The following is a 15266-nucleotide window of genomic DNA, read 5'->3' on the forward strand; positions in this document are numbered from 1 at the left end:
TTAATCATCTGAAATCGCACACGGGCCAGAAGCCATATAAGTGTCCCGACTCTGGGAAAAGCCTCCGGGGGGTTTCACACCTTACTGTGAACAGTAGAGAGATGCCTTACAAATGCCCGGACTGTGAGAAAAGCTTCAGTCAAATGTCTCACCTTGTTAGACATCAAAGGTTCCACACAGGAGAGAAGCCTTATAAGTGTCTGGACTGTGGGAAAAGCTTCTGTCAGAGCTCAGACCTTATTACACACCAGAGAACCCATACAGGGGAGAAATCCTACACATGCTCTGAGTGTGGGAAAAGCCTCAATAGAATCTCACACCTTGTTGCACATCATCGATCCCACACTGGAGAGGCACCTTACCAATGCCCCGACTGCGAGAAAAGCTTCAGTCAGATGTCGCACCTCATTAGACATCAGAGGTTCCACAAGGGAGAGAAACCCTACAAGTGCCTGGACTGTGGGAAAAGCTTCTGTCAGAGCTCAGACCTTATTACACATCAGAGAATCCACACAGGAGAGAAGCCCTATAAATGCCCCGAGTGCGGGAAAGGATTCAGTCGGAGCTCAAACCTTATTGCCCACCAGAGAACCCACACAGGAGAGAAACTCTATCAGTGCTCCCACTGTGGGAAGAGCATGACCCGGAGTTCAAACCTCGTTCGACATCAGAGAACTCACACCAGAGGCAAACTCTGTATAAAAAAAGCCTGGCTCCAACCTAGCCATGGTGAATAATACCCTGGCCTTTTCCCGTTAACGATGGCTGTGTTTGGACCCGGTTAATCAAAGGTAGTGAGGCTCCTAATTTCTGTTGAAATCAATAGACGTCAGGAGCATAAATAGCTTTTGAGAATCTGGGCTTTGGCTCCAATGTATGCCTGGGGTCAAGAGATAGCAGCAGGGAGGATGGGAACCAGAGAGGATGGTTCTGGAGGGCACAGTTGCTTGGGAGTTGTGACACAGGTGATGAACATAGGCATATCTTCAAAGACCATTATACTGAGAGAGATCATGCACATGAATCTGCGGAATGTTCATAGTACTTTGTATCGATGCAGGCATGTGTTTTCATGCGTTCTTCAAGCCTGTAGGGAGTGATTTAATGCAAAACTCCCAAACCTGGCTATATAGATGTCAAATCTTTGAAGTCTGACCTCCTGGACCATTGGGGGAGTTATTAAAACTGGTAACTAACTCAGCTTCCCTGAACAGAAGATTCACTCATAGCGATCAGGTTGATTATTGTATTGAATTAACTGGATTTGACTATTACTTTCAGCAAACTGAATATTCTCTGTTAAGCTCTTACATTTACCTTTCTTATTTTGCTTTTCTTTTTTATCTAGAACCATCTTTCTTTTGTTTGCTGCAGTTTCTGATTTATTCTTAACTGTATTCTAGTTAAGAAAACTGATACATTCAGGAGCACTGGTGGAGTGGTTTGGGTTTGCAATGTCCTGAACTGGACATGTGAGACAGAATTGGGATGATGTGGTTTTTTCTTACTTGAAATGCAGAGGAATAAAGTGTAACTGAGTTTCCTAAACTCTGAGTCTTACAACACAAGTGAAAATGGGGTGAGATTGGGGCCTGTGGGAAAGTCTGTTGATAACACTGTCCTAGCACTGCAAATCTGCGTATATCTGCATCCATGAATATCGACCATGCTTGCGGATGGATACGGATCCAAATTTTATACCCAGAGCCCTGAAAATCTGCAGATATCCACTTGGTATCTGCTTGATATCTGCAGATCATGTTTGCAGACCACAGATCGGATACAGATACAAATTTTGTATCTGCCCAAGGCTCTAGTGACTGTAATTACATCAGAGGTCTGCTTTTTGATATAGTCACCCTCACAGAACCATCAATACGTTACTATTGCCCATTTAGTTTCATTCTTAATGCATTACACTATAATAACTCTGACATATACATATGCCAGGGTAGCCAAACTTACTGACCCTCTGAGCTGTATACGACAATCTTCAGTAGTTCGAGAGATGCAGCGCACCTGTGCTTCTGCTGAAGCTCCGAGCCCTGGCCAGCGTGCACTGTGAGGCCGAAACCCCTAGCCCTACCACCTGGCTGAAGGGCAGAAGCCCTCTCCCCACCACAGCGCAGAAGCCCTAAGCTCTCCCTGCCTCCAATCTGGTAGGCAGAGAATAGGAGGGTGTCGGGGGCTCCATGGGCTGCACTTTAATTGTAGAAGAGCTGCATGTGGCTCACGAGCTGTGGTTTGGCTACCCCTGACATATACCCATTAAAAAATCCTATGACTAAGATAGCTCCCTGGCTGAATTCCTTATACCTGCCCCAGTTAGAATCTGAGTTATCACATGTGCTGTATTTCTCCTGTCACGACTCGCTTTATTTTCAATGTCATTTATTCTTCTAGGAGCAAGTATCAAAGAGTTAATCCCAGCATAAGGCAGGTGTAAATAATTATTAATTTAGGTGGAGTGTAAAATACCTGGGTTCAGTATAAAACTACATAACAAGAGAATCAATTGAGGAATTAATCTGCTCCTTGTATGAGTTAGCAGTACTGACAGGGTATCTACATTGAAATTACAGTTCCTGGATTATAAATTCCCAGTTTACTTAATTTGAAATGGAGTATAATAAAATAAGCAAAGTTAGAAGTGGAAAATGTCCATTTGCTCCCATCCTTTCTGTTTCCCTCAGCAAAGCGGGCGTGTTCTGCAGGTTGTCTGCAATTTTGTGGCTGTGGCATTAACAGCCGAATCCACCCCACTCCCACCCCTTGCTGCAGAATTGTTCCAGAACCTAAATATAGAGCTGCTCCTATGCACTGTGGTGATACAAATAAATAATCAGGTTTTTAAAGAAAAAAATGTCCAGCCCTTATGACTGCAAATAAAACATTTAAAATGTGCTTATCAACGCTTGTGGATATTGTGCATGAGGATGGGGCACCTGGCTTGTAGTAGTGTTGCTGGGTTGGAAAACTGCGACTTGAAACACCACCCATCCCTCACCCTCTCCAAAAATCAGGTCGCTTGTGACTACACATTAGTTCCAAAACCTTCAACTGACTGTCCGTGCTAAAACCCGGGCTTCCCACTCTTTCCACTGGGGAGACTGTTCCCCAGATCTCATTGCCAGAGCATGTCCCCTGCCCTGATATGCAATTTAAAAATGATTAGGCATGGAGAAGAGGGGATACCACTCAAGATTGAAGTGGCCTATTGAGATGTAAATTTTGAGTTCCCTTCTCAGCAAAATGACAGGTTTCAGAGTAACAGCCATGTTAGTCTGTATTCGCAAAAAGAAAAGGAGTACTTGTGGCACCTTAGAGACTAACCAATTTATTTGAGCATGAGCTTTCGTGAGCTACAGTTGAAGTGAGCTGTAGCTCATGAAAGCTCATGCTCAAATAAATTGGTTAGTCTCTAAGGTGCCACAAGTAATCCTTTTCTTCTCAGCAAAGGTCCCTTGATCTCAGGATTTGGTCTTTAGCGATTCCAAGCTGAAGTCTCTCTTTCTTCTGCTGCCCCACAGAAATTTCATCTGGAAGTTGGTCATACCTCAACTTTAGGAGATGCTTGTATCTGTTTATGTCTGATGCACAAGTTTTCAAAAGTGGATTGCTTTGCTTTAGGGTAGCTGGGTTGGAGCTGAGTGAATTTTTTATTTTTTGCAGTGAATAGTAGATTGACCGAAAATGTGTTTTGGGGGGTATTGAAACTACTTAAGAATTCAAGTTGATTTTGGAAACAGTTTGGCTGAAAACAAAACAAAAACTTCAGCAATGTCAATATTTTGAATCCACATTTTATTTCAACCTGTTTTTGTTTGTTTTTTGTGAGGGAAAAGTCACTTTCAGTCTGAAACTAACCAAATTTTTTTCAATTTGGCCATCACACAACTCTGTATCTGAATACAGTGAGGTTTGGAGGGGGCTTAATTAGCTCCAAGCACTAGTGGCTCTGGTAATTGCTATGGAGGGGGCGTGTCTTGTTCCCTCCACTCCAGTATCAGCTGAGCTTCTGGGTCACATGCAGAGAGTAGCAGCAATAGCAACAACATCCAGAAGTTGGACCTGCAGCTTCCCAAGTGGGATCTGGGCCATGGACAGACCTTCATTAAATCTGCCTCTGTGCCTACCAGAGTGGGGCACTTTCTCCAGTGGCTGGAACTAGCCCACAAAGGCAGCTCTGGGCTCAGCTGACATCAGCTCCTGAGGCAGAGCCTCCATGTGCGTGAGAGAGAAAATGCTGGGGAAGAGCAGGAAAGTGATGCTCAATCCTGGGTGTCAGAAGTCTCACAGCCCTTTGGAATCTGCTCACCTATTTTTAATGCCCAGGAAAGAGCAGTTTCAGGGAACCATGAAATGGTCACAGTTTTAGGTTCCCCTTTGTCTCTCTGGAGGTGACATTGCAATGAAGGGAAAGGGTGAATCATAATGAAATGGAGGGAGGGAGATGGAGTTATGTCAACCTAACTTTGTAGTATAGACCAGGCCATGGTCTTCTATGTGCAGGTAAGGACATCACAGGGAGAGGTGAAAAGTGGGGGTGGGTAGGAATAGCCCATCAAATCTTCATTTTAAAATCTAACCTCATTACTGCTCCCCCTTGGGCTCCCCTCAAATTCCACAGTGATTATTAGATCTGCCCAAGGACTGAGACATGTTTGCTCCATCAGATATGGCAGGTTTTTAAAAAAACTTGGACTGTGTACATTTCTAAGAACTTTTCTACAGAACCCTCTTCCTTTTAAGTTATGTGAAACCTCCTGAAATTATCCCTGTAGGTCTTGTAGGGATTGGCACCTTCAAAATCTTTGCTAATCTTAGTGAATTCCCCACAGGCTGTGGGGAATCCTTCTTCCAGGTATTTGTGCTTCAAAAATTGTTATTTCATTGAAATAATAATCTCTCTCAACATTCCCATGACTTCATGGTAGTCTATAAAAGTACGTTCAGCTGGTGAGAAAAGCTCTGTCAGATTTTATCCAAAAAGGTATAAACTTCAGATCCTCCTCTTAGCACTTTTCCCTTCCTATCACTATTTCATTTATTAGTAGAATAAAACAGTAGCAGAGAACAGAGGTGAGCGCATAATGGATTTTTTGGTTTTAATGAAACTGAGAAACTCAAACACATTTTGTTTCAAATCTTCCAAAACATTTTGATCGACTAGAAATCTTTGGTCTGGTTTTTCATTTAGTTTTGAGTCAACCACAATGTTTCTGTCAAGTTGAAATAATTTTGTTTTCAAGTTCTTTGTTTTCATCTGGCTATTTTCAAGTACCACTATACTTGCCACCAGCCTGTCTCCTACTTCCTGTCATGTGATCAACACATGGCTTGGGTGGCAGGATGCTGTAGGTAGGAGTATGTGCACAGAATGGGTGAATAAATGATTCCTTAACCCTTTATTTTTAATTTTTAACTTTAATTTTAGCCAAATTGGCTCAATTTACTTTATCCTGGGACTTTGTAGGGAGTCAAGGGGAGCCCCTTATGACAAGAACGAGCTGTCATTTGCTAAAAATCCCCACAGAAGACAAAACGCCCCTGTTAGAGACCTAGCCTTGGATAAAAAGAAAAGGAGTGCAACTGATGAAGTGAGCTGTAGCTCACGAAAGCTAATGCTCAAATAAATTGGTTAGTCTCTAAGGTGCCACTTGTACTCCTTTTCTTTTTGCGAATACAGACTAACACGGCTGCTACTCTGAAACCAGCCTTGGATAAGGGATTCCTGTGCTCTGGTTTTAAAGGGTAGGTGGAGGAGGAAAGAGGAGAGGAAGGCAGTAGAAAGTTGCAAAATAAGTTAAATAAAGCTTTAAAAAGTAATGCCAGCCTGGAAGAGTGAACACAATGTCAGAGGGGGAAAAGCAGTTAGGCATGCAAATAAAATAAGGGGTGAAATTAAGGACTGTATCAAGGCACACACCTCAACTAGGCTGCATAGAGCCAGGTGATACAAGCCTCTGGGCTGGAAAATAAAGTTCCTCCCAAAATCTATTCAGCAAAAGGGTAAAAAGCAAACCGACTCTTAAGTTTAAGCACGGAGTGGCTTTACAAACGATGAGTCTTAAGTCTGAAAATGTTTGCCTTTCGCTTTTTATGCAACTTCTCTGCTCCCTTTGGGGTGTAGTTCACTCATTTTAATAGAATCCATCCATTATATATTTTCCTTTCACCCAACTGTGCAGCCTTCCTTAGGGGTAATTCAAAATACCCTTAGGGGTAATTCAGGTACAGGACAGCTAACTATGAAGCTCAGTGAGGTGTGAATTTTGGCGGTCTATATAGGCCAGCAATTTTTACTCTTACTCTGTACTCTTACATGCCATCTGTCGTACACTGTCTAAGTAGGGTTTACTGTGGTGTTAGGGAAAGGGCATGCTCTTCTGTACATAACTTCCATAATATGATGAATGTGGGGGCTTTGGTAATATTTTTATGATTCCTGTGTGTGCCTCAGTTTCCCTCTGGGCTTTGCATTGCCGTGGTATAACTACATTACTAAGGGGTGTGTGAAAATCTACACCTGTGAACGACGCAGAATTCTCCCATCCACCTAGCTACTGCCTCTCAGGGAGGAAGCATACCTACGCTGATGGGAGAAGCCCTCCTGTCAGCAGAGGTAGTGTCTTCAATGAAGCACTACAGTGGTGCAAGCCACACAGCAGCGTTTTAAGTGTAGACAAGCCTTGAGTGTAAAGCAAAGGGAATGAGCTGTTAACTCAGCAGGAAACCAGAATCATTAACAAACTAAATAAAGTCTACACATGTGAATGTAAACCCCGGTGGTCGGGACAGTAACACCTAGCAACTAACAGCCAAGAGGAAGGAGATTTCCCACACTGCTCGGCTTCCCTGCAGAGAGAAGGTCTCCCAGCTGGAGAAGAAAGAGGAGAGGTAGTAGAGAGACCAGCTTCTGTTGGTGAGAGAGACAAGCTTTGGAGGGGAAAAGTGTCAGGTGTTAAGAGCTAGAACACAGCGCACCCGCGCACACACACATTTAAAAAGAAAAGGAGGACTTGTGGCACCTTAGAGACTAACAAATGTATTTGAGCGTAAGCTTTCATGAGCTACAGCTCACTTCATCGGATGCATTCAGTGGAAAATACAGTGGGGAGATTTTGTATACACAGAGAACATGAAACAATGGGTGTTACCATACACACTGTAACAAGAGCGATCAGGTAAGGTGAGCTATTACCAGCAGGAGAGCCGGGGGGGGGGGGAGGAGGGGGAATAACGCACCACAGTGGTTCCCTTAACCCACCTAGCAATATTGTTAATCTATCCAACTATACTCTTAGCCCAGCAGAAGAATCTGTCCTATCTCGGGGCCTCTCCTTCTGCCCCTCCACCCCCACGAACATGATACAGTTCTGTGGTGACCTAGAATCCTCTTTTCGATGTCTCCGACTCAAGGAATATTTCCAACACACCTCTGAATAATATACTAACCCACAGAGACCTTCCTACCAACACTACAAAAAGAAGGATTCTGGGTGGACTCCTGAAGGTTGAAACAACAGACTGGACTTCTACAGAGAGTGCTTCCGCCGACGTGCACAGGCTGAAATTGTGGAAAAGCAGCATCACTTGCCCCATAACCTCAGCTGTGCAGAACACAATGCCATCCACAGCCTCAGAAACAACTCTGACATCATAATCAAAAAGGCTGACAAAGGAGGTGCTGTCGTCATCATGAATAGGTCGGAATATGAACAAGAGGCTGCTCAGCAGCTCTCCAACACCACTTTCTGCAAGCCATTACCCTCTGATCCCACTGAGGATTACCAAAAGAAACTACACCATCTGCTCAGGAAACTCCCTGAAAAAGCACAAGAACAAATCTGCACAGACACACCCCTAGAATACCCCTGGTTGAGGTTCTATCTGCTACCCAAGATCCATAAACCTGGAAATCCTGGACGCCCCATCATCTCAGGCATTGGCACCGTGACAGCAGGATTGTCTGGCTATGTAGACTCCCTCCTCAGGCCCTACACTACCAGCACCCCCAGCTATCTTAGAGACACCACTGACTTCCTGAGGAAACTACAATCCATCGGTGATCTTCCTAAAAACACCATCCTGGCCACTATGGATGTAGAAGCCCTCTACACCAACATTCCACACAAAGATGGACTACAAGCCATCAGAAACTGAATCCCCGATAATGTCACGGCAAACCTGGTGGCTGAACTTTGTGACTTTGTCCTCACCCATAACTATTTCACGTTTGGGGACAATGTATACCTTCAAATCAACGGCACTGCTATCGGTATCCGCATGGCTCTACAGTATGCCAACATTTTTATGGCTGACTTAGAACAACGCTTCCTCAGCTCTTGTCCCCTAATTCCCCTACTCTACTTGCGCTACATTGATGACATCTTCTCATCTGGACCCATGGAAAAGAAGCCCTTGAGGAATTCCACCATGATTTCAACAATTTCCATCCCACCATCAAGCTCAGCCTGGACCAGTCCACCCAAGAGATCCACTTCCTGGACACTACGGTGCTAATAAGCGATGGTCATATAAACACCACCCTATACCAGAAACCTACTGACTGGTATTCCTACCTACATGCCTCCAGCTTTCATCCAGACCACACCACACGATCCATTGTCTACAGCCAAGCTCTACGATACAACCGCATTTGCTCCAACCTCTCAGAGACAAACACCTACAAGATCTCTATCAAGCGTTCTTACAACTACAATCCCCACCTGCTGAAGTGAAGAAACAGATTGACAGAGCCAGAAGAGTACCCAGAAGTTACCTACTACAGGACAGGCCCAACAAAGAAAATAACAGAACGCCACTAGCCATCACCTTCAGCTCCCAACTAAAACCTCTCCAGCACATCATCAAGAATCTACAACCAGATGAGCTTGGTATCCTGAAGGACGACCCATCACTCTCACAGATCTTGGGAGACAGACCAGTCCTTGGTTCCAGTCAGCCCCCCAACCTGAAGCAAATACTCACCAGCAACCACACACCACACAACAGAACCACTAACCCAGGAACCTATCCTTGCAACAAAGCCCGTTGCCAACTGTGTCCACATATCTATTCAGGGGACACCATCATAGGGCCTAATCACATCAGCCACACTATCAGAGGCTCGTTCACCTGCACATCTGCCAATGATATATGCCATCATGTGCCAGCAATGCCCCTCTGCCATGTACATTAGCCAAACTGGACAGTCTCTAAGTAAAAGAACAATGGACACAAATCAGACATCAAGAATTATAACATTGAAAAGCCAGTTGGAGAACACTTCAATCTCTTTTTGGTCACTCGATTACAGACCTAAAAGTGGCAATTCTTCAACAAAAAAACTTCAAAAACAGACTCCAATGAGAGACTGCTGAATTGGAATTAATTTGCAAACTGGATACAATTAACTTAGGCCTGAATAGAGACTAGGAGTGGATGGGTCATTACACAAAGTAAAACTATTTCCCCATGTTTATTCCCCCCCCACCCCCACCCTCACTGTTCCTCAGACTTTCTTGTCAACTGCTGGAAATGGCCCACCTTGATTATCACTACAAAAGGTACCCCCCCCCCCCCCCCGGCTCTCCTGCTGGTAATAGCTCACCTTACCTGATCACTCTTGTTACAGTGTGTATGGTAACACCTATTGTTTCATGTTCTCTGTGTATATAAAATCTCCCCACTGTATTTTCCACTGAATGCATCCGATGAAGTGGGCTGTAGCTCACGAAAGCTCATGCTCAAATAAATTGGTTAGTCTCTAAGGTGCCACAAGTCCTCCTTTTCTTTTTGCGGATACAGACTAACACGGCTGCTACTCTGAAACACATATACTTGGAACCACAGACACAGGCACTGAGACAGAGCCCAAATGGATTTTACAGCAGCTTGTGGGTAGAGCCCTGACATGGGCCAGACCAAATTCTGTCTTCACCTCTTTTTCCTTCTATGCAACCTAAGGACTTTCAGATTCTGTGAGCCAGCTGACTAATAAATTGTTACCTTGTTTTGAAAAGGCTTCCTGGTGTCACTGCAAATACTTTACAGCGAACATTGCACTTTGGAGGAGTACAGGACAAGTCTCTCACAGGAGACTGGCTCCGCTGGACTTGCTGCAGGGAGCCATGGAGAGAGACCAGGATCGCCAAAATTCTTGGGACCTGGCAGTCTATTGGAGTCACTCCTCAGGATTACAGCTGGACCTAAACCAGACCCTGTGGATGCATGACACACAGAGGACATCTCTTGCATGGATGTCTTATAAATATACAGCAGAGAACAATGCTGCAATGGTACCTTGGATGTGACCTCATAGAACTTGTTTATATGCTTTTAAGCTTCTTTAAAACATCCCAGATGTACTCTCTTTGGGCCAGAACCTCAGCTGGAATAAATCAGCATCGCTCTATGTTGCTATGTAGCAGCTGAGGACCAGGCCTCCATGAACAGCGAGCAAAACCAATATTCACACAAGGACTGACAAATGCACTCAAAGAAAAAGGATATTTAACAAAATGACAAGTATCAAAGCAGCACTGAGATGATATAACTGATATCAGGGATTATGGCAAATGCATCTCCAGCTTCTCCAGTGGCTGTGCTGATGTCCCCCAGACTGCCAGCCTGATTTGGGGGAAGACATTCTGCACAGAAATATATTTTAATTTCCACTGAAAAAAATCATTCCTCTGGTAAAATGCTGCTGTATTTCCTGCCTCGCTGAATCTGCCAAGAAAGCAACACCATTAACACAGGACGCCTTATAGGAACCAGTGGGGAAACACATACCTGTGGCGTACATACCCTCCCACTGTAACAACAGAGTTCGTAGCAGAGAGTAAGAGGAGATAATAAACCGTTAAATGCCATGGGTACGTCTACACAGCAAAAATATCTCAGTGAGGCTCAGAGCCTGTGTCTACAGTCTGGGGCTTGCGGGGCTCATGCTACCATGTAGACTTTCCAGCTCAGGCTGGGTTTCAGAGCTCGAGCTCCAGCCCAAGCCACAACATGGACACAGCTATTTTTAGCTTCCTAGTGTGAGCCCTGCAAGCCTGAGTCTGTAGACCCGGGCTCATAAACTCACCGCCATGGGTTTTACTTTTCCCGTTTTGTAGACATACCCCATCTGGCCACATTCCACTCTATCCTACACCAGGATTGATCCAGAGTGACTCCACTGAGTCTGCTGGGGCCACTCAGTATTCAACCTAGCATCACTGAGAGTAGAATCTAGATCCTTTTCCAGTGTTTGTTGTGGGTATTTTATCTGAACAGCCCCTTTCAGCTCACTTTCTATCAACATCCCCACCCCCAACAAACATGGACCATTGAACTGTCCCTAGCGCTGTTTCCACCACTGAGAGCGGCTGATGCTGCTGTACAGTGACGGACTCAGCTAAGTCTGAGTCATTGTCACCACTGGCTAGCTAACGCTGACCTTTGGGAAAGCAGCAAGGAAGGGGTTAAGATTTGAACCGACCTGAAGAAGCCTGTGAGATCACTGAGAAGACATCCATGCATTTCCACTGTTGGAACACAAGGGGAGGGGGGGAACTTACTCCACAAAGTTCCAGAAACCAGAGAGCCCCAGGACTTCTCTGTGTGGGGAAAGTTTTGCCAGTGATACCAGCATAAGAGTGCCGTATTCAGTTTGCTTAATTCCTGTGGCTAAACTATATAAACTAAACTGGAAAAAGACCACTCTTATACTGGAATAAAAGCTTCCACATGGGGCTGGGGGTTAAACAGGGATAACTAGATCAGTTTAAATTCACACCTTAACTTTCCTGTGTAGACAAGGCCTCAGCCGCCATGAGGGAACTCAGGCCTCCAGGAAAAGACCCAAGGAAGTACTGAGGGGAGGAAAGTGTACTAGGATTCAGGAAAAGGCTAGACATTTATATGGATAATAAAATCATCATTCGCAGTCACACCAGCCCAGGGTCACAGCTGTCTCTTGCCGTGAGGAGTGTATGGCCAGGCAACGAGTGCCAAAAACCCTCAGGCCAGCTGGCCAAGGTATCATTGGCTTAGTCCATCACTTTGATGCAGCAGGCAGGAAAGGCCGCTCTCCCATGTGGACTCTCCGGTGTCTATTCAGGATTGAGCTCTGAGTGAAGCTTTTCCCACAGTCCCAGCACCGGTAAGGTCTCTCCCCGGTGTGGATCCGCTGGTGCCTGACCAGGTTGGAGCTGCGGCCAAAGCCTTTCCCACAATCGGAGCACTTGAAGGGCTTCTCTCCACTGTGGATCCTCTGGTGCGTAGACAGGGTGGATCTCACGCTGAAGCTTTGCCCGCACTCAGGGCACTCGTAGGGCTTCACTGTGACGTGGATTCTCTGGTGCAAGGCAAGGCTTGAGCTCACGCTAAAGTTTTTCCCACAGTCCGGGCATTTGTAGGGCTTCTCTCCATTGTGGATCCTCTGATGTTTGACCAGGTCTGAGCTCTGCCTGAAGCTTTTCCCACAGTCAGTGCATTTGTAGGGCCGGTCACCCATGTGCGTGCGCTGGTGTTTGATGAGGTCAGAGCTCTGGCCAAAGCTCTTCCCACAGTTGGAGCACATGTAGGGCCGGTCACCCATGTGGGCCCTCTGGTGCCTGTGCAGGTTGGAGCTCTCGCTGAAACTCTTTCCGCACTCAGTGCATGTGAACGGCTTGTGCCCAGCATGGATTCTCTGGTGTTTAATGAGATCCGAGCTGCGCACAAAGCCTTTTCTGCACTCGGGGCATTTGTAGGGCTTCTCTCCCACATGGGCTCTCTGGTGTTTCACAAAGTTGGAGCCGTCAATAAAGCTCTCCCCACAGTCCCCACAGCTGTAGGGTCTGTCCCCAAGGTGGATCCTCTGGTGCAGGATGAGGAGTGACCTACGTCCAAAGCCTTTACTGCAGTCGGGGCATTTGTAGGGCTTTTCCTGGCTGTGGATTCTCTGGTGTAGGACCAGGGTGGAGCTCCGGCCGAAGCTCTCCCCGCAGCTGGAGCAGGTGAAGGGCCTCTCGCCAGTGTGAGTTCTCTGGTGGGAGAGGAGTTCTGAGCTCACGCTGAAGCTTTTCCCACACTCAGTGCATCTGAAGGGCCTCTCGCCCATGTGGGTTCTCTGGTGTCTAACGAGGTGCGAGCTCTGGCGGAAGCTTTTCCCGCAGTCAGGGCATCCGTAGGGTCTCTGCCCCATGTGGGTCCTCTGGTGGGCAGTGAGGTCTGAGCTCTGGCTGAAGCTCTTCCCGCACTCCGAGCAAGGATAGGGCCTCTCTCCTGTGTGAGTCCGTCGATGCTTAGTGAGATGGGAGCTCACGCGGAAGCTTTTCCCACACTTAGGGCATTTATAAGGTTTCACTCCCGTGTGGACTCTCTGGTGCGTCAGGAGCCGAGAGCGCCGACTGAAGCTTTTCCCGCATGCATCGCATCCGTAGGGTCTCTCCCCTGTGTGGATTCGCTGGTGTTTAGTGAGGTCTGAGCTCTGGCTGAACTTTTTATCACAGTGAGGGCACTTATAGGGTTTCTCTCCTGTGTGAATTCTCTGATGGGTCGTGAGGTTTGATCTCACGCTGAAGCATTTCCCACAGTCGGGGCAGTGATAGGGTTTTTCTCCCGTATGGATTCTCTGATGCGTAATCAGGTTCGAGCTCCCACAAAAGCGTTTCCCACACTCAGCACATTTATGGGGTTTGTCTCCCCACTGGGCTGTCTGACGTTGTCCCAGGCCTGAGTGCAGACCAGAGGCTTCCCCACACTCTGTATCCAGGTGTATATTCTCTCCAGTGGGGTAGTTCTGGGGGACATTCTTGCCCTTGAATCCTTTGTCACTCGGAAGGGATTGAACCTCTCTCTTTCCTGAGCAGTTTCTCTGCTGCCTTTCTGAGCTGCTGTCAGTCCCACAAGCTTCTCCATGGTCAAGCCCCTGCAGCCCCAGCTTGTTAGGGACGTTCTGCTGGGGATTGTCCTCCACATCCTCATTTACCATCCCCTCTGCAACTGCAATAAATGGAGAGAATCCGGACACAAGTCCTTGCCTCTGCCAGGGAGAACAAGAGTCTCAGGAACGGGAACTGCAAAGAGAGTGAAATAATCATGAGGGATGAAAAACAGGAATCATATCCTCCACAAACCCTCCAACTCACCCAGAGGAGAGAGAAGAGGAGCCAATCCTGCCAATTCAGACTATCTGAACCCCCAGAGAAAGGAAGGGGGAAGGGAGGGAGCTTATGACAAAGGTGAGTAGGAAGCCATGAACAGCATCTGCCAGGAGGATACAATACCTGTTGGAGACCTGGGGTGAGATCAGGCAGAACTGGGGGAACTCCGGGGCTTTGGCGGGAATCCTAGCTTTTTAATTCATGCACCTGAGGGCTTCTGAGTTGCTTGAATGAGTTCCCCACTGGCGCACGTGCCTCCTGGGATCTCCTGTCCCTCAAATCCTTGGAGATCTGGGACCCACAGCTCCTCCCCTTGTTCCATCCAGGAGATCACAGACGGTGAATCAGAAATCCTGCAGAGGGAAGGAAAACGTGTAAGATCAGGGTCTGTTACACATTCTTTGTGTCTTTCCAACAAAGAACGTTCCAGGATTTTACACCCAGTTTATTACTTTGAGAATGGGGCATCTCACATTAGCTGCACAACTGAGTTACAAAAGGAGTATAGCTGCGTTTCACAAACTTAGAGTCCCAACCCAAAAGGGGGTCACAAAGCTATTGTAGGGGAGTCGTGAGATCACAAAAAATATTGTGATAACCTTTATATCCTTTGCTAGGGTTACCATATTTAAAATTCCCAGATGGAGGAAAGGAGAACTGGAGTGGGAGGGGGGAATATAGCAGCCGCCGCTCTCCGGCTACCCAGCTCTGAAGTGCAGAAGTAAGGGTGGCACTACCATACTGTTGCTTTACACTATTTGAAAGGCTTCAGTGCTTTTGACTGCAGAGATGATGATTACATGCTTTGCTTAGTGCTCCTATGAGTATCTACAGTAATTTGCCATCACTTTTTTCTGGGAGTGGGGGGGTGTTGTCACAGCCTGAAATATTTTCAAAGGGGGGCCCAGCAAAAAAAACCCTGGAGTATAGGGTACATGCAGTTGTAAGAGTCACAATCTGAATGACCTGCCGGCCAAGAATAAAGAAGGAAATCTGTAATCCTCCTGAATACAGCTGAGAATGCTGCTATCTGTTTGCAGGCATGTCACAAAGAGGAAAAACAACTGCAAAGAGTAGACAATCTGATATTAATCGCTATTTTCTAGATATTTCAATCACTTA

At 46.3% G+C, this 15266-nt stretch overlaps 2 protein-coding genes across 2 annotated transcripts in view; one reads left to right on the plus strand and one right to left on the minus strand.

Annotated features, from left to right (window-relative positions):
* The window catches only part of LOC144273973 (uncharacterized), a 108453-nt gene extending 106905 nt beyond the window's left edge, over positions 1–1548 (plus strand). The window contains 1 exon segment of the mRNA XM_077832701.1: positions 98–1548. Coding sequence (XP_077688827.1) covers positions 98–737 — 640 coding nt within the window. The 3' untranslated portion in view covers positions 738–1548.
* A 10331-nt stretch (positions 1549–11879) lies between these two features.
* On the minus strand, positions 11880–13972 carry LOC144275200 (uncharacterized). Its single transcript, XM_077834361.1, has one exon. The coding sequence runs from the start codon at positions 13970–13972 to the stop codon at positions 12053–12055; it is 1920 nt and encodes a 639-aa protein (XP_077690487.1). The 3' UTR covers positions 11880–12052.
* Positions 13973–15266: the final 1294 nt, after the last annotated feature.

Source organism: Eretmochelys imbricata, chromosome 14 (genome assembly GCF_965152235.1).
Source record: "Eretmochelys imbricata isolate rEreImb1 chromosome 14, rEreImb1.hap1, whole genome shotgun sequence".
Classification (NCBI taxonomy): domain Eukaryota; kingdom Metazoa; phylum Chordata; order Testudines; family Cheloniidae; genus Eretmochelys; species Eretmochelys imbricata.

What these genes read in the sequence shown, in the direction of transcription:
- LOC144275200 (XM_077834361.1), bottom strand. Translation starts at nt 13,972, where the DNA reads ATGGTAAATGAGGATGTGGAGGACAATCCCCAGCAGAACGTCCCTAAC.